The sequence below is a fragment of the Gallus gallus genome, chromosome 2 (genome assembly GCF_016699485.2).
Source record: "Gallus gallus isolate bGalGal1 chromosome 2, bGalGal1.mat.broiler.GRCg7b, whole genome shotgun sequence".
Lineage (NCBI taxonomy): Eukaryota > Metazoa > Chordata > Aves > Galliformes > Phasianidae > Gallus > Gallus gallus.
This window is the reverse complement of record NC_052533.1, coordinates 75,365,967-75,393,281: the sequence shown is the minus strand read 5'-3', so window position 1 is coordinate 75,393,281 and position 27,315 is coordinate 75,365,967. Positions and strand designations below refer to the sequence as shown.

At 44.0% G+C, this 27,315-nt stretch overlaps 2 protein-coding genes and 1 long non-coding RNA gene across 8 annotated transcripts in view; 1 reads left to right on the top strand and 2 right to left on the bottom strand.

The window, feature by feature from the left end:
- Window positions 1-952: 952 nt before the first annotated feature.
- Window positions 953-5,203, top strand: LOC121109786. Its single transcript, XR_005857751.2, has 3 exons — window positions 953-1,027; window positions 3,846-4,055; window positions 4,580-5,203. It is a non-coding gene; the product is annotated as an uncharacterized LOC121109786 (long non-coding RNA).
- Window positions 5,204-13,531: 8,328 nt separating this feature from the next.
- On the bottom strand, window positions 13,532-20,244 carry ZNF622 (zinc finger protein 622). 3 transcript variants are annotated; one of them, XM_040674088.2, is made up of 7 exons: window positions 20,175-20,244; window positions 18,189-18,805; window positions 16,444-16,701; window positions 15,660-15,822; window positions 14,822-14,934; window positions 14,569-14,712; window positions 13,532-14,412 (listed from the first exon to the last, which is right to left on the bottom strand). In XM_040674088.2, the coding sequence occupies exons 2-7, from the start codon at window positions 18,793-18,795 to the stop codon at window positions 14,285-14,287; spliced, it is 1,413 nt and encodes a 470-aa protein (XP_040530022.1). In that variant the 5' UTR covers window positions 18,796-18,805; window positions 20,175-20,244; the 3' UTR covers window positions 13,532-14,284. The 3 variants fall into 3 exon arrangements, with proteins under 3 accessions (XP_040530022.1, NP_989461.3, XP_040530023.1); NM_204130.3 differs by having other exon boundaries at window positions 16,444-16,698; XM_040674089.2 differs by having other exon boundaries at window positions 18,195-18,805.
- A 138-nt stretch (window positions 20,245-20,382) lies between these two features.
- The window catches only part of FAM134B (family with sequence similarity 134 member B), a 65,165-nt gene continuing 58,232 nt past the window's right edge, over window positions 20,383-27,315 (bottom strand). For all 4 annotated transcript variants that reach the window (XM_003640778.6, XM_040695557.2, XM_004935100.5 and 1 more), the window contains 2 exons: window positions 27,021-27,147; window positions 20,383-24,531 (listed from right to left, as the gene is read on the bottom strand). In XM_003640778.6, the coding sequence (XP_003640826.2) occupies window positions 24,020-24,531; window positions 27,021-27,147 (639 nt within the window). In that variant the 3' untranslated portion in view covers window positions 20,383-24,019. The remainder of the gene's footprint in view (window positions 24,532-27,020; window positions 27,148-27,315) is intronic.

Sequence of the window (27,315 nt, the reverse complement as noted above, 5' to 3'; positions counted from 1 at the left end):
TGCTTGCTAGGCACCAAGGTGGTGAAATTTGACACACAGAACAGCCAATTAAGGGTACTAGAATGAGCCAGTAGGTCTGTAGGTATGCTGAGTAGGGAAGGGTGGAAAGATTTTCTGTAGAGTATGGTCTGGCTGCTAAGAAGGAGTCTTGGATTAAAGTCCAAGACCTCCATGCTGACTTGTTCTAAATACAAGCACTTTCCTGGGAGAGACACTCGGGGCAGGTAAAGGTCCTGAGTATTAGTGCATGGATAAGAATGGGGCTAAAACAGGAGGATTTAGGCCTTTTAAGACCAGAGAATAGGAAAAAACTCCAACGGATGGGTGGAATGCACCTTTAAAGAAATGGGTTTAATTTACTAGTACAGGAAACCACAGCTGATAGAGTTAATAAGCATGGAAAATTCTCTTTACAGCTGACACACCATCAGAAGGGATGGCTAATGCATTGTGCCTCTGAAAAGGCCAGAAATGAAATAAATAGCACAATTACAATGACCAGAGGAAAACACACTGCCTACAGTGCCAGTACTGAGTAACAGAGCAAGGGCAGTACTTGCAAGTACATTTACAACACCACCAGATGCCTAAAAACAGCATGAGGGAGATGATAGAATGCTTAGCATCAAATAGCAATTGTCACCAAAACAACTAGTGGTATGCCATGGGAGGAAGATGACCTATTGCAGCTCTGCCATGCACTGGAAAGATAGAGTGGGACATACAGGTTGTGGAGTGACACTATCCATGAAGAGTAATAGAAGAAATGTATGGTAAGAAAGAAATTAACTTTAGAATGCTTGTGGGTAAGAAGACTGAAATGCTACTGTTTAAGTTTAGGAAATGCTATTTCAGATCAGATCACCTGGAAATTTAGGACTGATAACTGCAGTTTTGGCTACCTTAGACTACCAAAGAGTGAATAAATTCAGGGTTGGCCGCACGCATCAGATGCTGTCACAGTGGCCATTGCAGCAGCCTGTGGACATCACAACAGCCACCACTGCCCTGCCCTTTGCACCTCCCTGTAAGTATGGGAGCACCAGCAGCTGGCCCACCACTTGCTGAGCTTAGGCCTTCTGGTGCCATGTGTGTGTGGACAGGAGAGGAGCCAGAGCAGGAAGGCAGGCAGCCACCCACTTGGGTGTGGGGTGAGAGAGAGGCAGTGCCAGGAAGCGCAGAGGAGGACACCACCTGGCACGCAGACCAAGGGCAATGGGAGCATGAGAAGCACTACTGTGTGAGAGCCACAGCCATCACTCGTGTCCAGTAACGTACAGCTCATTAACTAGTCTCCAAGAAGGAACGAGATGAAGCACAGGTGTGTGCTTCATCAGCCAAAGCAAGATATGTGGCACAGGCATGTCCAGCGCTCAGAGAATGGCATGCAAGCAACTCTTTACTGCCGTCTGCTGAGAGGCTGGAGATCTCATCACGTTTTAGCTTAGCAATTGACAAAGCTGTCTTTTCCTCTAGTGGCTGACATCAAAAAAGAGAACAGTCTTGTGGGTCTTTCTGTGAAGGTGCAGCTACACAAGAAAAAGCAGACAGTGAATTTCTGCTGAATTCAGTTTCATGGGTATTTCCTCCAGCAATGGCTCTGGAGTATCCATCGTCATGACAAACACAGGTTCACAAACCACAGGGTAGGCTAGGTTGCAAGAGACCCAAGGAGCCCAACCTCGAGCTAATAAAGCACAGTCAACTATGAACTTGTGGGTTTTCAAGAAACCCTGCAACTCTTTGAGTTTATATTGTTAACACCATTTACAACTAGAAAGCTTTTTAAAACAATAACTTGTTTTCCTCTCTGTTTAAATACAAGGGTACTTATTTAAGAAAGACTGAACACTTGCGCCACAGCATAAGAGGAACATCATAGAATTGTAGACTCATAGACAGTGTCCAAAGGGGAGTTCCAAAGATGTTGAAGGAGCTAGAGGGCAAGGCCTGTGAAAAGCAGCTGAGGTCCCTTGGCTTGTTTAGCCCAGAGCAGAGAAGGCTGAGGGGAGGCCTCATGGTGGCCTACAGCTCTTCACAAGGGGAACGGAGGGGCAGCGCTGAGCTCTGCTCTCTGGTGATAGTCACAGGGTCCGAGGGAATGGCATGGAGCTGTGTCAGGGGAGATTTGGACTGGGTTTTAGGGAAAGGTCCTTCACAGCCAGGGTGGTCGGGCACTGGGACAGGCTTACCAGGGCAGTGGTCACAGCCCCAAGCTGACGGAGTTCCAGAAGCGTTTGGACAATGGTCTCCAAAAGATGGCTGAGCTTTCCGGTAGTGCTGTGTGGAGCCAGGAGTTGGACTCGGTGACCCTTGTGAGTCCCTTCCAGCTCAGGCTGTTCTGTGATCCTATGATCCTGGAGCTCTCCCATCTCTGCACATCCAGTGAAGTGAAATGGTATTGCACAAGATAAAAGGAGGACAATAAAACTCTGAATAGAAATAAAAATAGGCAATACAAGACAAGAGAAAGTAGAATGGGCTTAATAGAAGTGTCAGGTAGGTTACCATTGGAGGGGCTAAGAAGTCAGTACTTTAAAATTGAAAGTTACTCAAAAGAGGAGAGCAAGAATGGTCACAAAGCAGGTCAGGTGAAATGTAAGCAGAGAATTAAAAAGTCTGAAAAAAACCTCAAAAAGCACGTTGGGATGGACAGTTATGCTGGCAGCAAAAAAGTTGTGTAAATACTAAAAAGCAGTAGGTGCTAGGCATTGTGAGATGCTTAGCTGACCAATGTGTAAAAAGGACATTCTGCCAAGGTAAGTCCTGTCTACAAATACAGCCCTGAGGCAGTTCTGGGAATCTCAGACTGGTGAGCCATTCTTTCAGTCCTGGCAAGAGGCAGTCTGTCCTAGAAAACAGGACCTCAGAGCGCTGGATGAATGCAGTAAGTTGGAAAATGGCCAGCATGGCTTCTATTGCAGGAAACCTCTGCACCAGCCTGCTGGAGATCTATCAGTAAGCATATGGCTAAAGAAGATCTATTGGACGTAATACAATTGAATTTTCAGGAAGCCTTTTACCTGTTGAAGCTGCTTAAAGATGTTGAGTTGTTTGTAAGGAAGGCTCCTTCAGTAGATAGCAAGCAAAGGATCAGCTTAATGGTAACTTCTTAGCATAGGCTGCTGAATGGTTCACCTACAAACAGAAGCTGGAATCTGGTTTAGGTTTGTTTTTTTTTTTTTTTCTTTCATTTTCTTCATCAATTCCCTGAAAAAGGAGCATAGAAAGATCCAAAACATGGAGGTAATGAGAACTTCCAGTTGCAACATGCCAGCATGGTGGCATGGATCTTGTAAAACTGTATGTGTGTGTGGTGGGAGTGGGACAGATGAGAGCATGAAGGTAGATAAATGCGTGTTACGTGTCTAGGGGGAAAATAATCCTTAATAAAGGAAATAAGCTAAAGGGAAGTAGCAGAAATGGAACATGACTGCTGAGGCAATATGAGGAGAATGAGTCATTGAAAATGGCCAGCCTCAAAGACTGCCAAGTATTTGTATCAGTATCAGCACAGGCAATCTCCTATTGCCTGTACTGGTGACTGAAGAAAGAGCTCAGCAGAAGGGAATGATGCCAGGTGCACTGTGCTTGTTTGTGAGATGTTAGCCCTCACAGCCAATCTCACTGAGTGTGGCTGGGTTGGAGAGCTAAGATGTGGTTTGTACTCAAACCTGCCTCTGGGACACTGAGGCATCCTTGGTTCTTTATGGCTTTTTTCAGTGACATATAAAAGGAAAGAAGTCAGCCCAACTATGCATAAAAATATTCATGAAAGTCCATGCAACTTCTCTGCCGTATTTCACCTTTTTCCTTTTTTTTTTTTTTTTTTTTTTTCCCAGTAGGGGACTAAGAGAGTGGAAAATGTGATACTGAGCAGTAATTGCCATCAGCACTGCCAGAACCAGCCACCAGAACGTGAGGGAGTGGTACCAGATGCATCATTGGTCTGTGCAGTGTCAACCTTTATAAGCCTCTACAATAACATGAGGAAGATGATTGAAGCCTTTTGTTGTCTCTCTTCTGAAAAGACTGAACCTATTCCAGTGCTGCAGGTATGTATTTTAGTGAATAGAGAATTCAACAGGATGGATTAGGCCATTAAAACAAGAGCATGGAGTTCTTCCTATTTAGAAGGAAAACAATCTAAACCTGAGGTTTGGACTCATCATTCAAGCTGCAGCACCGATGAACTTTAAAGTAGACTGTAGTAAGAATATTAATATTACCCTCCCTTACCTTGACACTCCTGCATCCTCATATTAAACTTGTGGGCTCGCAAAGAACAGACTTTCCACATAAATACACAACGTGTAATTCAGTATGTGAGGCTGATTCTTGTGATCAACGTATTAATTTTAGTCCCATTGATCATGTCTACTGTAGTTCTGCATTATCTGTCATTTTCTCAGCGATATTCTGTAGCCTTTTCTGAAAGGATTGAACATACTCCAGTGCTGCAGTTCTGTAGTTTAACATATGTGAAGTTTAACAGGACAGTCATCAAGAAGAGCAGCCATCATTAATGCTGCTAAAATACTGCAAAAGGACATGGGCTTTTTTCCCTTATTTAACCCAGATCTCAGAGGAGGAGACTTTCCATTGAGGTTGGAGGTATTTCCTGTAGATCCTTGGGATCATCAGGGCCTCGGCTGATTTCTCCAGTACTCCTTAGTCTTCTGGCTCCAAAAAAGACTCTGTACTCTACAAACCACGCAGAGGAAAAGTTAGGGCAGTGGATAAAGCTCTACTGCTGAGTGTGGAGCCTGCTTACCTGCCCAGATCACAGGCGATGCTGTTGGGAATCACAAATACAGTCCTTACTAAGTGGCAAGAGGAACACCTGGGCACCGAGTCCACATCATCATTCTCACTGTGACAGAGTATTTAGCATGGTTCCCATTCACAAATAACTTGTGTCTATCAGCTGGATCAGCATCGCTCTTCGTGATCCATACTTCACGCTTCCTCCATTCATTCACTGACTGCTTTTAGCTTGCTTAACCATGCTAATATGCAAAAGGAGGGTCTGATTTACAGGGCTATCTTCTCAATATGAACACTTTTAAGTTCATTATCAGTTACAGAATGAGGCTCCAGGTGAGATAAAACCCTTGCCTCACGAATATTGTTACTAAAGCTTTGTATGCTGATGAGCGGGATTCCTGTATTTGGAAGCCAAATAAAAACTATCCAAGGTGAATCAGCATGTACTCTGTGACTAAGCTATCTTTATCTCATGCAGTGACACCACTGATCCCTATTTAATCACACAAGATGACAGTACTGAGAGGAGATAAAAAGGAAAAAGTGGCATCTATGACTGGGTAACAAATCTAAAAGCTGTTGCAATTCTGCTGGAGGCCGAGGAAGGTGTGCTGGATGGAGAAGCTGTAATTTCCTTTAAGATTACAGAGGTTTTATGGCTACTGGATTTGAACCATTGCATCCTAGTGGTTCTTTTTCTGACCTTGAGCACATCTCTGCTTGCCGTGCAAAGGCTCACCTGTGTTTGCTCTCAGGTGAAAAAATGAGGAGGCTGGCACTTTGCAGAAGCTTCAGCATTGCCATGGGGCAGACAGGGAGCAGGGCAGGAGCAGGTACAGTGTGACACCGGGAGGGGAGCTGAGGGAGGAAGTGGCAAGCTCAGGTGCAATCTGTGGGAACTGAGTGCTCATGGCAGGGTGGCCAAGGGAGGGTGCAACCCCCGCCACACATCCCTCTGCCTGTGTTCCATGCTGGGAGCTGCCACTGTTCGCTCCCACATGGTGCAGCAGCTAACATTAGAAGTGTTCAGCTTGTGTAAGGCACCAGCTCAAGAAAAAGTAATGAGGCTGTTCCTTTGAATGCGAGAGTCTTCATCCACTTGCCCCCACACACCATCTGCCCAGTTTGTCACCCATGTGAGGGCAGATTGGAAGCAATCCCTGGGCAAACAGCCCAGTGAGAGGGAAGAGAGCAGGGAGGACATAAGTCCCCACAAGCCCTGCCTGCACCATTTGTCATACTGCTGTCAGGATTTAAAGCCCCGAGGGAACTGCTTGGTGTAGTTGCCAAGTCTCTCTTGATGATACTTGAAAAGTCATGGCGGTCAGGTGAAGTCCCTGGTGACTGGAAAAAAGGCCACGTCACATCCATTTTTAAGAAAGGTAGAAAGGATGGCACCAGGAACTAATGACCTGTTAGCTTCGCCTCAGTGCTGGAGAAGATCATGGAGCAGATCCTCCTGGAAGCTATGCTAAGGCATGAGGAAGAGCGGGAGGTGATATGGGATAACCAGCATGGCTTCACCAGTGGCAGGTCCTGCCTGACCGACCTTGTCACTTTTCATGATGGCATAACTGCATCAGCGGACAAGGAAAGATTCACTGATGTCATGTCTGGACTCCAGTAAGGTCTTTGACACAGTCCCCAAATAACACCCTTCTCTCCAAAATGGTAAGTTATGGATTTGATGGGTGGACTGTTCAGTGGATAAAGAACTTACTGCAAGATAGCTTGTTGTTATCTAAATATTTACACCTCTGGACAAAACTAACAAGTTTTTGGAAGTGAGAAATCAATCACTGTACTAACTTACATAAAAAACAAGAAATGGTTTGTCTCTCTTGAAACCATTCTCTGTGTACCGGGTCTTTGCAAAGATATGCATCTATAGTAAGTAAATAGGTAGGAAACAGAAATCAGCTTAGAGGTTGCTGAAGCTCATCCACCTGAGTGACAGATGCTACAACCAAATGAGCAGTATTTGTCTGTATTTCAGTCTCCAAATGTAGGAGATATGAAGACAACAGACATCAGGAGGAGCACGACAGGTGACAGAATGCCTCATGATAACCAAAGCCACTTGAGCAACTAAAATCCTGCTTGTAATACAAATCTCAAAGGCCAGCGGGAAGCAGAGTGCTTCCAAAAAGCAAACCTTCTGGGGAAGAGAATCTCCTCAGTGTTGCGTGGCTCCCTGTGTCTTAGAAGAGACCTTGGTCCCTCTGCAAACCTTTCTTCTCATTCTGTCTGGATACACGTACCTTTTTCTTGCTGTAAACTTGATTTGTAGCTCTATTCCAGAGGGCACATCAGAGGGGAAGATAAACAGATATAGAAGAATGATGAGGCTTTTTGCAATATCATCACCTTGGCAAAGGAGGGAGACAGTCTTGTGAAGCCTGTTGGATACTTGTTCATGAATTGATGCTGTTGTATTAATGATGGAGTTCCAGTCTGGTGCTCAATGGCTCCATAAAATAGCTACTCACAGCACAGTACAGAGAAAAAAAGCAAAAGCGTTGTGTATGTAGTGACAAATAAATAAGAGAAGCGGAGAAGTTAAAAAGAACTAAATCAAAGAAGTTAGCATCTACTTGAGAACCAGTTACCAATTCCACATCTGGAAGTGGCTACAGCTCATATATTTCTGAAGCATTTGGTTCGTTTTTAGGAACACTTCACCTGATTCCTCAATGGGCTTTCAGAACATTAAGCATCTGCTCTGTAAATATTACCTCCAGAGATCCACTGGGATTGTACTGCAGGCTGCAAACCCTGTCATATTCAGTACACGATGGTCTCAGACTGCACAAAATCCTTTTTTCTCATTACACAGCTTCTTTTCCTCCAAACTCTTTAAGCTGTGCTGCAGATTTCATAGTTTTACTCCAATAACCCCAAGAGGTACTGTCAGGGAACTAATGAAGAAAAGCAAGAATGGAGTGCTAACGAGGGAGGAAAGCCCAGGAACTACTCTTGTAATTCTGCTTTGAAACAAAAATACAAAGCAGGGTCAAGTACATCAAGGCAACCGTTGCCTTTTAATCTCATGGCTTTATGCTTTGTTTTCCTTTTGAATGAAGATTTGAAAGAGCTATGGGAAAATTGTTCATAAAAGCTCCTAACCATGGGGGCAGGTGGGGTACCGTTGAACTGGATGCTCCCGACACATGACTTGAGGCATTTGTGTGACATTCACCCCTTGGCACGGTGACTTCTGCTTGCTGCTGGACATCACCAGCCAAGCCAGTCCAAACCAGAGTGCTTCAGCAAAGTCAATGAGCCAGTAAAATATTATGCAGAATAACGGGGGATGTATTTATTCTCTCTGCTTGAATGATTTCCTGTTAATAGCTGCAGCTGTCACAGATATATACGGGCTTGGAAGTTCGAGAGCCTGCATGCTGGAATGCCTTGCTTCAGTGGGCACAAGGGAACGCGAGCTGTGATCTGCCTCTGCTCATACAAACTGCAGGAAGCAAAACTTGTGGAAAAAAAAGTTATTTTACTGTGCCATTTCCTTTTGTTGTTTGTTAGAGTTATCAAAAGGCTTACTTCATTTTCTTTTAAATTTGATCTCCTAACAGGGCTGGTGTTAAGGAACAAAGATGACATTTTGGGCTACCACACTCAGCTCTGGGCACTACTCCCATCGGGAAATGCCAAAGAGAACAGGGTGATACAGGCAGCAGCACAACAGGTGCACAGCACCACAGTACCTAACCATTGTTAGAACAGGTGGAATTTCAAACTACCGAGTGCCTGGTCTGCTTGGTGGCCTCTTATGTTTGCATGATCTTGCTGTTGGGACATGATAAGCGTTTCAGGTGGAATGACTGCAGTTTCTGACACTATTTTCCTTTGTACGTGACCCAGAGTAACTGATGTATGCGCATATTGCTTTGGCTGTAATCTCACCCACAGTACCTCAGCTGTTCCTAATGGTTGTGCTGGGATTGCTTATTGGAGCTACGCCACAGTACAGGAAAAAAAAAAAAAAAGGATGAACAGTGGGACCAAAAGACCAAGACATTTGAAATAAAGCTACCAAGACATATGGCTGATTTCTGTGTTTAACTGCCTAGTAACAAAGAACTTGAACAGCTGGCCTATTAATTCAAAAACTGGCACTTTCCTGCAAGCACTTAAACTCCCAAATCCATTCAGCTATCTGAAAAGCACCTGCCCTCAGGAGAGCACTCCGTGATGTAGACCAAAACCAATACAGGTGCACAGGCTCCGCGGCAAGGTAAGGTGCTGCATTAGATAGCTCTTGGTGGCTCCTTGCTAGAGAATTATGTAGTCTCAGCTGAGCCTACAGGTCCCCTCTCTGTGCTCTGTAAGTGGCTGCCAGGCAAACAGGGACTGTGCTGCTCCTACACTCCACTGTTTCCTGCAGTTAGAACCACGGTCACTCCGCTGCGGGAAGAGGCAAGGGACAAACCGAAGCACAAGATGCCCTCTTCTGCAGCTAAGACATGGCTGAGCTAGGTGGACAAGTACACAGACAAAAGTAGACTGTACCACGAACTATAGGGCTTCGACTGAGACCTGTCAGCAATTCTCTACAAAGCATTCAAGGATGACAGAGCTCTGCACCTTACAGTTCACTTCTCTGTGGGACAGAGAGCCTTCTGCCGGCGGGAAAAAAGATATAGGTAGCAAGTGTCCCCTGCTAAAGAAGAAAAAAGACCATGCCACTCTCCAGGAACTTTTGTGTGGGATCAGCTTACCATACACTGTTTGAATAAAAACAACAGCTCGTGTTTATTCTTGGTCTATGGCCAAATGAGGGTAATTTCGGTACGTACAGCTTACAACTTAGTGGAAAAAATACTGAAACTATTCCTCATCTTCTGTACTTTGAAAGCACATGCTTCATCAGAATAGATTAGTTAAAATACACTGACTTGAACAACAGCATGTACTGAAATACTCCGATTACAGAGAATTAAGGAGGCTAGGTATGACTGCATCTATTGCAGACGTCAGAAAATATCAGGAGTAATTAAACCAATATTTTCAGTGCCTTATGCCATAAGCAAACACGTAACTGCCCCACCCATTAAAGTACGAGTGGAGTTCAGTGAAGCAGAATTGTGTGAGACCAAAGGCAGATCTCGCCCAAGAAATCCAGATTGCTTTCACGGCTGTGAAGAGCAGAAATGTAAGGGTGGAAAGCTACCCGTGCCAGAAGAAAAAGAAGCCAAGATGTCTATAGATGACTACAGAGACCTTGCCAAGTCATTAACAGGCATTGGCTGGGATGGGAAACACAAAATTGTTTTTGCATAGTGGGATTTGGTTGAGGGGGAGCGAAGTAAGAAGGCAAATTGGCCTCGAGGTTTACAAGCGTGCCTTCTTTCCTGGCTTAAGAGAAACTGAAATAACAGGCAAGGACACCAAACTCGGGTCTCAGATAGCGTTTAGAGCTGCACTTTCATCAGTTGCAGAGCAGATAGTAGGGTGCTCCATGTGCAGAAACCCTCTCCGCAGCACTTTAAAAGATAAGCCACAGCATGCATGCTGAGACTTCCTTTTTCCTCCCAGCTTCCCAGAAAATGGGTCCACAGCTGAGTGACAGTCATCCAAGTTCATCCAAGTTACTGTTGGTAATTCTACCCAAACCTGATTTCTGAAGATCCTTCAGGTAAGGAATGTTAAGATGGGAGGTCATCTGAAAACGTGAACATGTGCTTCTGTGTCCTGGAACATGTGGACTTTTGTTTACTAATGCATGGCACAGGAATAGCAAGCCTACCATTTTCACACGTAGGATTATGTGATCTACCCTGCAAATACTCTGCAAAGATCAAAAAGTTGGAAGAATCCAATAAAGCAGGAAGCAAGTAAGATTCCAATACAAGTGTTATGAACGATGCAAAGTACATCTCAGTCTTAAACACCTTTTTCTTACATCAGAGAACTGTACAAATACATACTGTGTAATGTAACAAATATTTGTGTGGTAAAGTTGCTATTTAAGAGTTGGTTTCCTGATCTCTTTTCACTTCTGGGACAATTCATATAACATTACAGTGGGAAGTGCTGACTGCTTTCAGAGGACAGTGATTCTGGTTCCCTTCCAGGCTCAACCAGCATCTATTATTCTAGTTACAGTCTTGCACTGTGGACGTGTTGAAATCTTTAACACCAAACTGGTTACAGGTCTCCTGTTCCTGCTGATGGTAATCCCAAAGCTCCTGGCTGCTGCACCTTGCTAGGGGTACTATGGGATGTAGTGGGTGAGACAGCAGACGTTTCCTTTGGGTCAGATTGCTGAAAAGAGATGATTTGGCTTGCTCTGACACATGAAGCACCATCAGCTTGCCATCTCATGTACCCAGGTTCTGCCAGCTGCAGGGATTCACAACAGTCTGGTGACTTACTTTCCAGCTAACTTTCTAGCTTACCTCTAACCTCTTTCCTATTATGGGTCATAACAGCATAACCTCACTTCAAGTGCAGTTTTCCACCTGCAGCTTTATATAGACAGCACATGGCGAGGTAACCAAACCCCCGAGCAGACAAAGCCCATTAACACAGTTTGCCTCAGTTCTAATAGGTTAAAAAAAAAAAAGAACAACCAACCAAAAAAACCTCCTCCTGAAAGCTGTAGCAAAGATTCTCACTCTGATGCCCCTCAAGCACCAGATGTTACTTGGGCAACAGTCCAACTCTTCTACATTTCAGGCCCTCTACCTTGGGGAAACCAATTACGGATCGATAACACACTCTTAAAGCAAGTGCTCACTTGAAACAGATCTTTACATGTGGATTTGCAAATTCAGTGTAGTACGCTGGTAGGATGCTGTACGTATCTGACTTTTCTGCATCTCTGCTACTCACATCCCATCAACTCTTAGCTACACCCCTCCAGATAATACAGGTTTTCCCTTCTAGTACTGCTCTGGTTGCTTTTAGGTATCTTACACTTACAACAGAAGACCGACTCCAAAAAGGAGATGGCAGATGTACTGCAGGAGCTTCAACAGTTCTTTCATTCTGCTGATTCATCCTGCAATGTGTGATGCAGCATCAAGACTACCTCAGTGTGCAGTTATTATTGGACAAGCAGCAGAACTTTCCAACCTTCCCCAAACTGAAATACGTTTCCTATGCTCTTCCCAGCCCTTTCCACTACCGATGCACCGTCTTACAAAGAGATAACCCCCTCCTTTGGGGTTAGTACACAACCGTACCATGAAATTCTTGCCTCAGTGTGCCCACTACATCTGGGGTCTGTCTCAAGTCTACTTGCTTGTCCCTGGACTTTACTCTCTTCTCATTCTGATAGCAAGAGCCAGAAAAAAGGTCAGATCAGGAGAGTACAAGTGGAAGGCTATGGTACAGCTGGAAATCCAGTTCTTTGGTGGCAACCATCATCACTTGGAATTCCTCTAAGGAACAAAACACTGCCTTCAGCTATCCACTGTACAATTTTTAAGCTAGGTAGCTGACCAAGGAAGTAGTAATGCTATGAAGCACATTTAATAAAAATAATCCCAGATACTTTGACAAAGCTGGAGTTACCTGCAAACTACAGCCTGGTGCTGGATACTGCAGATAATCTGCATACTTGCTCCTACTGCCCTTTACTACCAATGTTCTCCCTGGACCTAAATAAAGATATTACTTGTGGTGAGCTTTGCTCCCTTGCTCTATCAGTAGTCTGCATGAACGTATTCATACTACACTTTCTTTTCATAGTAAATACAAGGCTGGAAAAGGCTTCCCTATGCCCTCTGCTGGTTTTCCAAAGCACCTGTTTTCATCTTGGAATTAAACAGAAATACTACCCTCTTCCTTCAATATATCAGTTGGTTTCCCTGTTATTGCTCCATTTTATTCTGACTAAACTACAATAGGAAGTAGAGGACAGAGCCACGGGCAGATATATTACAGACTGCCTATTTTATCTTCCCCATGATTTGGCAAATGACCACTGTTTCTCACGTTGCCTATCTTTCCAAACCAGACTGTTGTGGGCACTCAGATGATCCCCATCCTTTCATAAGCAGCAGAGTACTGGGGGTCAATCTGCACTGACAACAGCACTTTCCTCTGGTTGCCCTCTCACGTTAAGGAGGGCAGCAAACTCTATGTACCTTCAGCCTGAACCCTGAGGACTGAATCATGTATCATCTCATCAGCTGTCTCATTACTTCTCCCTTCGCTTCCAAGCTTCTCAACACCTACATCTAAGGCATCAGTAACTATACTATGTTATGCTTAGGACAACTATCCTGGAAAAGCCTTATATTTAATTTAAGTATCAGATATTCTATAAGCTACACACGAGTACCGCTCTGATGCTGAAATCATGTCAATCAAAGCCACTGCAAGGGAGTCTGGAATAATCTTAAAACGTGGAAGCAATCTGACTGTAAACAGCTACAGCTAATATGATGAATGGACACAGCAATTTTCCAGTGGCATACACTTAGAGCATCCTCCACTACAGCTTAGGGGCTTTACAACTTAAACTACAATTTGTGTGTAATTGCCCACCTCTTCAAAATAAAGTCAGAACATGGTGAGGTCACTGAAGCCTTTAATATCTACAATCCCAGGATCAGTGCCTGAACTCTTCTAACAAGCAAGTTTTCTCTATGCCAGTCGGCAACAAATGATTTGCTCAAGTGGGAAAGCACAGTTCTGGTAGGAAGAATGCCCCATGTGACCCAATACATATCTCAAGTCACTTTACTTCAGCAAGATCGTAAGAAACAAAAGTACTCAATGGGAAAAATGGAAGCTGATATCAATAATAACGATCAAGTTTTAATTAGGAAATTTTTAACAAACCATCCTAAGTTCAGATTGACATTCACCTGCATGTTATGGTAACTTTGAGCAGTTTTTAGGTAATGAAAACTCAAAATTCAATACAAACCAATTGCACCATAAGTTATTAATCAAGCCTTGAGCAGGAGCATTAAGCAAGTCAACTTCAAGACGCAAAATTCATCTTGGAATTACGTTTTCCGTAAGTGTATTTCTTCAAATAATTATCACTTAACTGTCCCAGAATCTCTGCTCTCAAATTATCACCTTGCTAGTGCCAGCCAGACACCCCAAACGCCCAGCCAGCTGATGTCTGGCACCACAAATACATACCTGTAATACACTATCTCCGACTCTTAGATCTGGGATCTTATTTTGGCCTCAATTGTTTCACAGAACTGGAAACTCAAGATATTCAGACAAATGACAGTGTCAGCTGCCCCACAGAAAGGTACTTCACAAAGATGGGCAGCAAGACTATGCACACATCCTCATTCATTGCGGTGATTACTTTGCCACATATTTCATTAAATACACTATTTTTAAGTTAAGTGAACCATCATTTCAGTGAAAGAGAGGCACCCTGCAAGACATCGTCTCATAGGCAGGGAAACATGCCAGCACACTGACACCTGTTACAAACCGAGCTCATTTTAATAACAGAATCCACAAGTCAGAAACACTAAACTCCCCCTTCTCCACATCTGTTGCAGGCAGTTCTTTGGGGTACTCAAAATCTGACTTGTGGCCGGAAGTGCATCTGCTTTGTAGCGTTGTTACTCATTCCCATCTTGAGCATCCACTTGGACTTCATCCTTTGCAAGTACTGCATATCACGCTTCTGAGCAAAGACTGCCCCTTCAGGGAGAAAGGAGAAGAGAAAGACGGATATGCATTTGCAGGGTTACTACTTTAATAGACAGATCAGAGTTCCGCAATTAAGTCAGCACGTTTTCTCCCCATACCAGGGAGCTTCTTTTCATCTTTCTGCCAAAACCTCAACATGTTACTTACCTGTCTGGCTTGTCCAGCCCAAAGCTCTGTACTGCTGCAACACCCGACCCACTGCTTTCTTATTTTTAGTAACAGCCACCGTTCTTGACAGACCAAACCGCTGCTTGTAGTATCTCATTAAAGAACGATGACCCACTCTTGCACCTATTCAAAGGAAGAAAGATTAAGCATAATGATGCTGCTTCTGACATATGGTCATCAAGAATATTATGAAAACTATGTAAAGGTCAAATGCTGAGAAATGCTGTGCTACCTGAAGGGAGGATCAGCTCCATGGTGTCATCATCGTATTCCAATTCTCTGTCGGATGGGAGCTCAGCAGGCACCTCCATGTCTTGCCCTTCCTTGTGATCAGGGTAACTGCTCCTGGGGAGCAGTAGCAGTATGTTTTATATGTGGCAAGCAGCCACAGTTATCCACAGCCAATACACAAAAGATCCGCCACCCACAGCTACAGCAAGTCCCAAGTACTGTCATATTTCATCAACCATGGCTTGAGAGTTCTATCCAGTAATATCATCTCCCGAACGAAGGCAGAAGACAGAGTTGTCCCTTCCTCCACAAAGTTCTACAACCCAGTATGGCTCTGTTGCTACACACTTAACAGCTCTTTATTCTGAAAAGCCACCAGTTCTGCACAACTAATGAATGGGAGCACTCCACCACAGCAGAGGCGGTTTCTGACCAAAATGATCACAGCTGAGGATAACCAAAAGAAGTTCAACAAGAGGCCTCTACATCATAACAATCCTGTTCAACTCCAGCTGCTTAAAAGAAAAAACCCTCAGTATGTTGGAAGCCCCAAATCCACCTAAAAGGTAACAGACATTACATTATATCCTTTTACGATCTTTTTTGATCTTTGAAATCTAAACTCAGTAACAGCAAACATACAAAACAGAACTGAAAATATATTTTCATGTAGGTATTAGCGGACAACAGAGAGGAGAATCAATGACGTTGTTAAACTAATCTACTGGAAAGGTGGCAAAGCAGCAACACAAACTAGGTATCAAAATCAGAAATAGGGACTAAATTACAAAAATTAATAAGAGATCCTGATGAGAAGTTCAACTGAAAAGTGTCCTTACCTAAAATCATAGAAGTCTGCAAATTCCAAGGCCGCATCTCCATCTGTGAAGAGTTTGCAGTGGCTTTTATCATTCATGTGAGCCTGTACTGCTTCCGTAGAGTAGAAGGACTTTCCCTTTTCATTGCACCAGATGCAGATTTTCCCAACGCCAATTTTCTCTCCTGTAGAAAAAAATGACACTTTTATTGGTCTGAACAGAGCCCCTCTACTGAGTAATTAACAGCTCTGTGATGTAACGTTCCCAGCTTGAAGGCAGAGAGACAGAGGAAGAGCCTTGAGTCCTTCATTTCCTGCTGTTCCTATGCCTAGATCATATGGCATAAAGGACAAAGTCTTAACACTGAAAGAATTCACAAGGTGACAAGGTACGGATCACTACATATTCTCAATGAAACATTTCATACTTCCAATACACCTCTCTATGCAATACTCCCAAATTAATTTATTCTCACCACTTCAAGGAGGACATTTTCTGCCTAGCTTTGAGCTCTTTCTCACTGGTACTGTCAATGGATGAGTCACAACTAACTAGATACTCAGAACCTCCCTCAGTACAAGACAGTTCAAATGCACACTTCAGCAATTGAGTTTCATCCTAAATTTTGTGTTAGCTGAAAAACCTCCTCAGAATTAGAATACCATGTAAGACCTACAGGGTACACGACCACAAGCTTGCACAGTACAGGTTTCCACTCACTCCCCCTAGCAAACCCCACAACAATCAAAACGCTAAGCTAGACAGCCTCTTGATGGTTAAAATCAGAGGAGATTTACAGGCATACCCAAATACTTTATTAGTCCTCTTAGATCCACAAGGTACTCTATGTCTGGAATGAAGAAACTGTGAACTTTCGTCATATGGGCCACGTTCTTCATGAGAGTTCTGGAATGGTGGGAACAGAACAAGCAGTCCGTAACGGGTATGGCCCCAATGGCACAAGTGCTCTCAGCTTCTGCTTGCTTCTCCTCCTCTTCTTCCACACCTTCCATTTCTTCTTCAGAGCCAAGGTCTTCATCAGAATCCATGTCTTCCCAGCCTTTTAAATAGAAGGTTAAGAAATATCTCTTTACTTATTTCTTCCAAGCACAGTAGTTACCAATTAAGTTAAAAACTAGTTGTAATTGAAAATATTGTTCTCTACTCTTTCCAAGAAGTGCCACACGCTTATTTGCAGGCGCAAGATTATATCATTGCCAGTAAAACATTTCTTTTCCTTTTGTAAAACACACAGCAGAACTCAAGACTGCTCATAAAAAAGTTCTTTTCCTCCATTTTCTCAACAATTAATGCTCTACTGCAGTTTCAAAGCCTTACATTTAATTTGCTACAGCACAAGAACACATGCATGCCTCATTAAAAACAATACAGCTCTGTCAGAAACATAAAAATGTTCATTTCCAGCAGTGACTTAGCAGCAAACACCCTCCCATTCACACATCCATCTTTAACAAAAGAGAGCAAAGCCAGTTCCCAGAGTTACCCATGATTTACTAACAAGTTGACATGCTTGCAGAACTACTGCCATGCTCAATGCAGACTACAAGCAACTGGGGATTCTCAAGAGATTCAGGGATCATCAGGAAGGGCTTGAATTCCACAGGGAAGTACTATTTCTTAACTTCTTTACTTTGACCTTTTGTAAATGCACAAAGCCACTGCCAAATATGACAGCTATTTAAAACCACCAGGAGAAGAGTACGCTTCATCTACATTCCAGCACTGAAGCTGGAATAGCGTGTTCCCACTGCATGCATTCCTCTCCCCAACTACTGATGCAGTTTAATCATCTCATTCTAATGCTGTAAGATGCATTTGCAAGCTGCACTGCAAACTACAGCACTGGCAGCATCCAGGTTAAAAATAACCTTTTTTGTTTTTCCCTGGGAATTCTGAAGCTCTGGTTATTTCAGTTGTCTGCCTTCCAGGCTGGCCCCAGCAGAGCTGTATACACACACAGGTGGGGAGGGTGAGGCAGCAGAAGGGGCAGCAGGGGTGACAATTCTTATTATAGGTACCGATGTGCTGAGAAGCCATGCCGCACCACAACAGGGTAAGGAGCAAATTTACTCCTCTAGTCCTGATGGGCAGTGAAGAACAAAACCTCCACTCCCACTCCCCTTCAACAGAGCAGGGAAGCGAACCATGGTACAAGAGCAAATAATCACAACTGGATTTTGTTCATCTCTTTTCCAGTAGTTTTAGGGTAACCTTCAGTTTTAGCCCTGGCATTGCCCTGGAACTTTACACAGAAGATGGCGCTTGTATTGTTATCAGCGTTTACATTCAGCCTTCACGTGTATTAGTGTCTTGTGCAGCTGGCTCTTCAGACACTGCGATAAAGAGTCTCTGCCTTCAAGTGTCAACTGGACTGAAATGCTCTGTTAAACTGACAACTTAACAGGAAGGTCTTCCGTGATGAAAAAGCCATACCACTAAAGGAAACGAAAAGCAGCTTCTGCACAGAACAAACAACTCCACACACAGCTTACCCCAAGCTATCTGCTGACAGCACGCTTACCGCCTTACCTTCTTCTGAATCCTCTTCTTCCTCTGCTTCCTGTTTTGCCAGTTTCTTTGCTTGTTGTTCAAACCACTGTAGCCGTGGAGGCTTCTCGGTTCGTTCTTTACTCTGCAATAGACCGGCGCTTTCCATAGGAACTGGAGAGCTGCTTGCGTGACTAGGAGGTAAGGGCGCCTTCTTTGGAGATGAGGATGGCTGAGCTCTGATGGCTTGCTGTATAGCTGCGTTCATCTCATCTTTGTCTACACTCTCCACAGCAAGCCCCTTTTCCAGGTTCTTTTCATTTAATATCTTCACCTTCTTGCTGACGGCTTGGACAGCTTTCTTCTCCAGCTCCAGGTGCTTCTTGGACTTCAAGTGATTCTCATAGGCGTTGAAGGTGGAGAACCTCTTGCTGCAAACCGTGCAGTAGGTGGCAGTGACTTTGCCCCGCTCCTCAGCCACCGCCCTCTGCGCTAAGACTCTCTCTTGGAAGTTCTCAGCGGTGACGGGAGGCATGTCGGCAACCTTGCGCTTCAGGTTGTAGCGGTGCCAGTCGGTTTTGTAATGGGCGCGCTGGATGTCAGCGTCCTTGAAAGCCACACGGCAAGTGATGCACGTGTAGGTCGCCATTACTGGAAAGCTAAAAGAGAAAAGAAAAGAATCACAGTGATAAACAATAACAACAACAACCCTGTATCATCCTGACAGCACCCAAGTAAGGCAGCATAAGAGATATCATGCCATTCGCTGACACTGGTGATAACCATACCTACGAGGAGGCTCTACAAGCACAAGGATCAGGTACAGTTATCAGAGGTTTCTGTTACCACAGTGGCACTGGAGCAGCCCAGCTCTAGACTCAGCACACGCTGCACTTGCCAGGGCTCAGACAGATCAAAAGTAGGGCTTTCTGCTCTAGAACCAGTACTTTGAGAGCCCTGCTTACTTTAAGTGAAAATTTCCTATCGAGCTTGCAATCTGCAGGCTTTTGAAGAGACTTGCAATTACTTCACAGTAAAGGGAAAAGGGAAAAACCTACTTTGGCACTGGTTTTCTACTTCCCACAGCCTCCACAGAACCACAGAATGGCCCAGGTTGGAAGGGACCTCAAGGATCATGAATCTCCAACCCCCCCCCTCCCACCCTCCCCCACCACAGGCAGGGCCACCAACCTCCACATTTAATACTAGACCAGGCTGCCCAGGGCCCCATCCAACCTGGCCTTGAATACCTCCAGGGATGGGGCATCCACAACCTCTCTGGGCAGCCTGTTCCCCACCTGGTTGAATCTGAGAAACAAAAGAAATGACTTATGAGGAGGAGAGGGGTCTGGCAGCAGGCGGAGGAACAGCAGCTGCTCCCAGAAGCTGCCAACAGGGAGACTCCTCAGTGACAGACACACCTACTGAGATCTGCTGTCTGAAAACAGCAGCTTTCGAGAAGCGGACCCCTACTTCCCTGCTTTCTCTGCGGCAGCAGAACACACGTGAACAGGAAACAAAGGCAGCACTATCATCTCATTTGAAACACAGACGGCACACCTTGTATTGATAGGATGCATACAGTTAAAAACACGTTCTCTGCCCGTTGTAGGACCCCAACTGCCCTCCGGAGTACCTCCCTCCCCCACCTACACGTAAACACATATTGTACTGCTATAAACGGGGTGACGCAGAGCCGCGCCTGCCGGAGGTGACCGCCTCTCTTCGAAAGGCCAGGGAGGGGACCGGCCCAGCTCTCGCCAGGCGGGTACGAGGCAATAAGGCCCGGCTCAGCGTTCAAACCAGAGGCGTCAGCACAGCTTAAACGGGGAAGAAGGGAACGGAAAAAATAAAAATAAAAAAAAAAGGCAAGGAAGGGGAGAGGCAGCCGAGAGCCCGACCCGCGACCGCAGCTGCTCGGCTCCCACCCGGGACCCGCGAGGCCGGGCGGCTGTGCCAGGCCTCCTCCCCTGCCCGGGCGGAGCGGGGCCCCGCGGCAGCCCGCTACCCCCCTCCCGACGCACGCACCTGCCGCCCGTGTGCCCGCCGAACTGAAGGCGTGGAGCCGCAGCCGCCGCGCTGCGCAGGAAGTCCGGGCGGCGGGCCGGCCGCTTCCGTCCGGCAGGGCCCCGCCCCGCCCCGCCCGCCGCCTGTAGCGCCCCCTGCCGGCGTGGAGGCCGACCCCAAGCGCGCCGCCCCCGGCCGCGGGAAAATAACGCCACATCGGCAGTCGGTGGCCGAGAGCTGAGATCAACGTTTATTCAGAATGACCCGACACACCGCCAAGCACTGGTTCACATCAGGGAAAGGAAAGGAATAAACAGAGTGCGGCAAAAAGTCGACCGAAGGCTTTTCTCGCCATCTTTTTTTTTTTTTTTTCCTCCTATCTTGAGAACAAACATACATTAGATATAATGAAAGATAAAAACTAACACATTTATTAAATGGTCTTACAAACAATCAATATAATAATTCCATGTTTACAAAATAGTAACCAAGCTAGGTAAAGTGCTGTGAAGTACTTTAAATACAGACGGTTTGTAACGCTCCAGTTTCTGGCTACCCGCTATGGAGGTGCGCCGGTGTGCAGCCAACACACCCCGGGACCGGGGGGGGAAATGTGCTCAGAGTGCTGAGGTGGAGTCTGGAAAAGTGCGAACCAAACCAAACCAGAGAACAAGAGCGGTTTGGGATCCTACAGCTTTGGGCCTAACGAGTTCCCCTCCTGTGCTGCTTTCAGTTGGAGAGCCATGGGTCAGTGCCCAGCGGGGACATCGGGACAGCGCGCAGTGCAGAGAGGTGCTCACGCCCTGCACTTCACGTGCTTAAATCCCTGATTCAGTGCTGACAGCCCAGTCTGACACTGAGGTGTAGGAACACATGGGTAGGTTTTCAAGTGGGGTTAGGGCACCACGTGGGCAGATTGAGCGGTGTGAGCTCACCTCCATGCTCCATGATCTGCAGCCTGACCGTGCTGGGGTGGGCCCGGAAAGGGCCCAAAAGCAGGCCTTTAGCATCACAAACACACAAAGCCACACACCTCCTCGTGCTCTCCCTGCCCTTGTACTTCGCTTTGGAAGATGAGAAGACGATGGCAAAGGTTAGCAAGGAAGCAAGCCAGACCACGGGCAGATGATGTGACCGGAGTTGTACATAATGGCTACGTTGTGGCTGCTGCTAGAATACAGCTTAATGAAGGCTTCTGAAGTTATTTCCAACTAAACAGGGTGGAAGGGCTTACAGAAGAAATATTTCCTTTGCATTCTGCTATCCAACTCTTGTGGAATGTAGTGTGGCTGAGTTTCCTACCAGCCCTTGTTTGGGAGCGGAGAGGTGACATTCCACAGAAAATAAACAGCCTTCCTCTACTTTAGCAGGAATACTGTATGCCACAAAATGACCTCCTTCCCATTGCACTGTACTTAGGGGCTTGCATAAAAAATAGTATATAATCAGCTAGCATGAGAACAGATGAATTCCAGACACTCAGATAAGCAACAATGTCCCTAATCTTTAATAATTTGCTTGCTCAAGTTTTGCTATTGGTTTCGGTAGAAAATTTGAGACTCACCCTTCATTGGAGAAAAACTGATCTACATTGAAACCAGAAAATGGATCATTTACAAAAAGTCCAACAAACTCCTCCAACCGCTCATCCTCCTTGATCTGATTTCTTCTCCTAGAAGAGCACCCAGTGTTAGGTACTTTCATGACCACAAGTATTCTTCATAAAACAGCAATAAAGTGCACACTGTTGCAATGCCACCACTCTCACCTACCCGCTCCAGCCAAGCTCACAAAGGACTGCTGCCTCCCCAGCCTCCCCTATCCCGCAGCCTGTCCTTTCCCTGGGCACCAGCACCCTTGTTCAGACAGCACGCCTCGTCTAGGAGCTCTGCAAAGTCCCATCAGCATCCTGGAAGCTGCAGGCTTCTCACTGTATCTACTGCCCTATACACGCAGCGAGGACACGGCGTTCTTGTCTAAGAAACATAAATGGCCTTTAAACTTTGTGATTTCCCAGCAGAAGCTTCCTTTGTTTCTATTTTTTCCAAATGGGAAGGACAGGCTGGGGGAAGCTGAAAAGGAAACTTAACAATTAACAGTGTGAAAGCAATGTGGCCGTGTTTTTAAGATAATTTTCAGAAACTCGCTTTTAATGGTAAGATGCTATAATTTCAAAAGCAGCACCTTGGGTGATCTATATCCAGCATCCACTTACTTCGAAATGGATTTGATAATGAAGGCACAGGCTCACTTTTTTTACTGGTAAAAGACGGCAAACACAGTCAATATGCATTACTGACACAAAAGCACAAGCGACGATAAAGCTAGTGTCAAAAATTCTCAGCATCTTTCCTTTAGCTACAATCTGTTTGGCCATCTGCCTACCTTTTCACCTCAAGAAAAGAAAAAGTAATTAGAATGGAGTTAACTTCAAACACAGGTTTACCTACACATACACGTCAGTGGAAATTGTTATACTCTGTTGCTGAACTTTCTGAGGGTCCTAGATGACAGCATTCGCCTCTTAAAATGCCAGCAAATGGAAAATCACTTCAATTGTAGTAGCAGCTGACATGGTCCCTCCACTTTGCTAACAGTTTATGTCACAGTAGAAAAACTAGCTTTACTTCTTCCTATTTCTTTGATTACTATTGCGTGGTATTACAATTTGATGTTGTTAAAGGTGAATGAAGAAGCCCTAGGAAAAGTCAAACGAGTAACCTGCTTAAGATCCCATGCCATTCACTGAGCACGTGTGGAGTTGAAAATGGTCAATCACTGAAACAAGTTCATTTTTGTTTGTTTGTTTTAAATTATATGCCAGGAAAAAGACTCTGAGTGTCTTCCATAGCAAATCACTAAGTACTTTTAAGTATCTCACAAGATCCAGCTTGTACAACTTTTGTTGAAAGTGATGGCAGTTGTTACAGGGAAAAACAAAACCAACCAAACAAAACAGAAACAAACCCCACAACATTTGGAATTACGCAAGTGGCAGCTAAAAAAGCCCTTCTCTTTACCTCCGACTTTTATATCTTCCCTAGTCCAAACAATAACTATCCCACCTGCTCCCCAAAAGGCTGTTCAGATTACACAGTAACTCATCTATAAAAATGTATTGGCTGACTTTACACAGGCAATACTGCCAAGGACCAGACTCTGAAGGAACACAGCAGGTGGTCAGTCACGTAGTGTGCCACTTCACAACTCTACAAGCCTAAAACAGCAAAGAACGTGGAAATGCATCACCATATCCAATATAACTCAAAGTTTTTTAAGTGTTAAATCAAGTTCTCCAATAGTGCTGCACACACATTTAAACTAGACTTCCGCTGGTTAATGCATTCTTAAGTAGGAGATGCACTATACATAACAGTAACTGCAGGGATTCATACTTCCTGCCATGATTGAAGGAGGTGAGATTTAGTTAATCTCACTGCGATCCTCTGATAACTCATCCTTGCTGTGTTAACCATTAATTGTATTACACGGTTGGCAACTATGAGTAAACCAATTGCCGATGTTGAAAATTTGGCTCAGGACCCCAAAATCCATGTTTGGCATAGGATAAGAAAACCTCTCCCCCAATCCTTTTGAACAACTGACCTCCAACACACATCTGCGACCGAACAGTGGATAGATAATTCATTTCCATGCTATTACATTGAGGTAAAACTACCAGAAACGTTAAACTATCAGTATCAGCTGATATTTATCCAGTTAATTCACTCTGCATAAGGGAAATTATTACAACACATCTAAAGTGATAGTTAAAGCTTACAGCTCAGAATTTTCCTTTTTTTGCATTTGATTTTGTGTGTGTTCTATGTTTCATTTCCTTTATGTCACCAGCTGCAATTCCCAGGTTAATGATTTCCAAGCAGATGTGAAAGGAAGCCCGAAGACTTCTTTTTTTCCTGGGATTCTGCTTCTTGGCCTTGTGAAAGTCCCAATTCTTTCTCAATCTGCTCAAGCTCAGACTGGTCAAGCAGTTCAAAATCATCGGCTTCCTCGGTGTCTGTCTCCTCACTCAAGCTGGGCACCGCGCGGGAGGGAGCTGGCTGCACAGACTGCAGCTGGTCTTTGATGGCAGCAGACACCGCGGCGGCGATGACATCCCCAGCAATACCGCTCATTAAATTAAAGGTTTGGTCACTGGTCAAAGGCAAGGAGAGCCCTGCAGTGGACGGTCTCTCTTTACGCTGTCTGGAAGAATGCTCCGCCTTTAAAGACATTTGTTCTTTTCTTCTGCTTTGCTGGATGGGCATACCGATGCTCGAGTCATCGTCGTCGTTTGTTCCTGCACCATTTTCCAAAGAAGGGAATTCTGAGAGATCTCTAGCAAAAGCTTCTTCGTGATCACTGGGTCGGTCAAAATCTACCATAGGATTAACAGAGGGACACTGTTAGCAAACAAGAAAGGCTTCCCCAAAAAAGCAGCCACAGGTAGAAATGAAACTTGTCTATTTTCCTCTGAATACATTTATTATTCCGTAATCTTCTGTGGGCTTAACACAGAGGAGCTTTATCTTGTATCTAAAATAAAATAAAAACCCAGTGCTTCATATTGCCTGCTATCAACCTGACTTCGAACCTGAATTCGTACCGTGTAAGGAAATCATTGCAATCCCATTAAAGATGGTTAAAATGTAAAACAAAGGAACAAAAAATAAAGCAAGTGCTTAGCTATTTTGCATTTCCCATTTCAGTGAGCCCACATCATTAACATTTTCTGCCGAAAGTCATTTTGCAATATTTATATGGAGAATTGGAAAACTGCTTGAGAACAACTCCTTTCAATATTATTTGAAGAAAATACCTTTTTCAAGTGGTATCTAGCTGGATATCAAACAACCCATGCAAATGTTCATCACAGCCAGTTCTAAATACAACAAACACCTGAAGTCCTAGCAACTCTAATGTGACAAGTCTTTAAAGTCTTCTACTGCAAATACATATAAGTTACAATATATGTAAATTACCAATTTGCAAATTAAAATTACAAATTTCCGATAATTCTTTTAAAGGTGTAATAAACTTTTAATAGAATGTTTAAACAAATGTGAAAAAACAATGTAAAGACTTAATTCATAGTTTTTCGCCGTCATGCCCTGCGCTTGTGCTAAATAGAGAACAGAAAATGGAAACAACAGATGACCAGTACAGTTTCATATATACAAGTGGATAAAAACAGAATGCAAACTAGTAAGAAATCAGATTTTAATGACTGCTTTAATGGCATGTTTTTAAAAATGTGTAAAGCATGCCGACTACAAGACATGGCCTGTGGAATATACCTGAATGAGCATAAGGGAATACTTTGAGCTAGTAGTAGTAAGCAGTATTTGAATGAGAAGGTAAAAAATACTCAATTTGAACTTACTTTCTATGAGAACAAGCAATAAGAGATTTCATAAGGGCTAAGGAAATGAATGCTGAAACTCTGATACATCATTTTCTTCATTTCCTTTGGGAAAAACGGGCCGGAAAGGTGATAAGGAAGGGTTATGTGTATTTAAAATGGCAGCTTAAATGCACAGAGCTTTGAGAAGAAATGTGCCAGTCCATGGATTCATCCCATCTGCTCTCATGCTTGCGTGTATGTCCGGTTTGCTGAAGTGCTCCGCAGGGGAGAAGAGTGGATGTTGTTTATTTTTCATTTAGCTAGGCCTTTAAGAGACTCTCCCACATTTCCTTACAGCACAATTGGTGAGTGAACTGGGTAGGTGAACTGCTTGGTGCATGGAAAATTGGCTCAACCACAAGGCTTATGGGGCTGTGACCAGTGATACAAAATCCAAATGGATGCCAGTTACTGGTAGTGCCTCTGAAAGGCTCTGCAGCCAACACTGTTCAAAGTTTTTATTAATGATGTGGATGATGGGCTGGAGTGCACTCTCAGCAAATTGATGGACAGAAAGAAACTGCTCGGGGGTAGATGCAATTAATATTCTGGAGATGAGAAACCTCATCAGGCTGGAGAAATGAATGGGCTGAAAGGGAATGTTATGAAGTCCGGAATTGTGCAGTCTTGCAACTGGGATGGAATAACCAATGCAGCAGTACTAGCTGGGGGCAATGAGACAAGAAGCAGCTTTGAAGTCATTCCAATTTACAATTCTATGATCATGCAATGCAGTTCATTTACAACTCGAAATATTAACAAAATAATTTACATTATTGATTTGGCCTTTATAATGTGGATATGTAATATCACCCTACTTGCCATTTTCAATGAACTTCTTAGAAGAAAGGTGAAAGATCAGCAGAGCAACAAATCCACACAAAGGTTACACCAAACTACTATTCTTGGTTTTTATGCAGGTTTAGTACAACTGAATGCTTGGTCTGTAAAAAGCATGAGCTTCAAGTTCCAGACAAGATCAAGACGAGTGCTTGAGGATCTCTTCCTAGTCTTGGTCTTAATGTCTCATTTAGGCTCATGACTGGATGTCTTTAATTGGCAGTTTAGCCATACAAAGTATACATTTCTTTCGTAAAAGAAGTGATACTAACTTAAAATGTTTACTTGCTTAATAGGTCTGGTAGAAGAGATCTGACATATTTGAATGCATCTGTTTTACTCACTGCTACTTATATATTTAGATGCTTAGTGATGTACTTCATTGTTTTTAAGATGAGGACAGCTGTTATAGAACGTGTATCCAAAATAAACACTGGAATGAAATTTAAATTCAGTACTGAAAAACAAACAAATAAGCAAACAAAAGAAACCAAAGCAAACAAACAAACAAACAAACAAACAAAAAGAAAGGCCAAACACTTCTGTTCTCAAATTCTCTAATAGTTTTCAGGTAACTTACAAGATTGCTATTTGCTGATAAAATAGATGAAGCTGTTACATACCATCAGATGTGTCTGTCTGTGGAGAATACCCCTCAGATAAGTTAAAGGTCCCATTATCGGTCCAAGATACTTCTGATACATCTGTGTCAGACACTGACAGCTCTTTGGCAGCAACTGCAGGACTAACCTAGGTATAAATTCAAACATTCACACTACAGGAAGCCAATGTTTCGATACTGAAAAAGAAGTATCCTGCATATCACAGCACTATACATTGTCTCCTATTTAAGTTTTAATGGTAGAAACATTAAAAAAATATTACAGAAGACTTAGAAATGAGCCATCCCTCTTCTTA

Excerpts from the sequence above, each read along its gene's own strand:
- ZNF622 (XM_040674088.2), bottom strand. The coding sequence starts at position 18,795 with ATGGCGACCTACACGTGCATCACTTGCCGTGTGGCTTTCAAGGACGCT. Across the intron at positions 16,702-18,188 it reads AGAAGAGGATTCAGAAGAAG|AAGGCTGGGAAGACATGGAT; the intron begins GTAAGGCGGTAA and ends CCTTCTATTTAA. Across the intron at positions 14,713-14,821 it reads GGAGCTGATCCTCCCTTCAG|GTGCAAGAGTGGGTCATCGT; the intron begins GTAGCACAGCAT and ends TCCTTTGAATAG.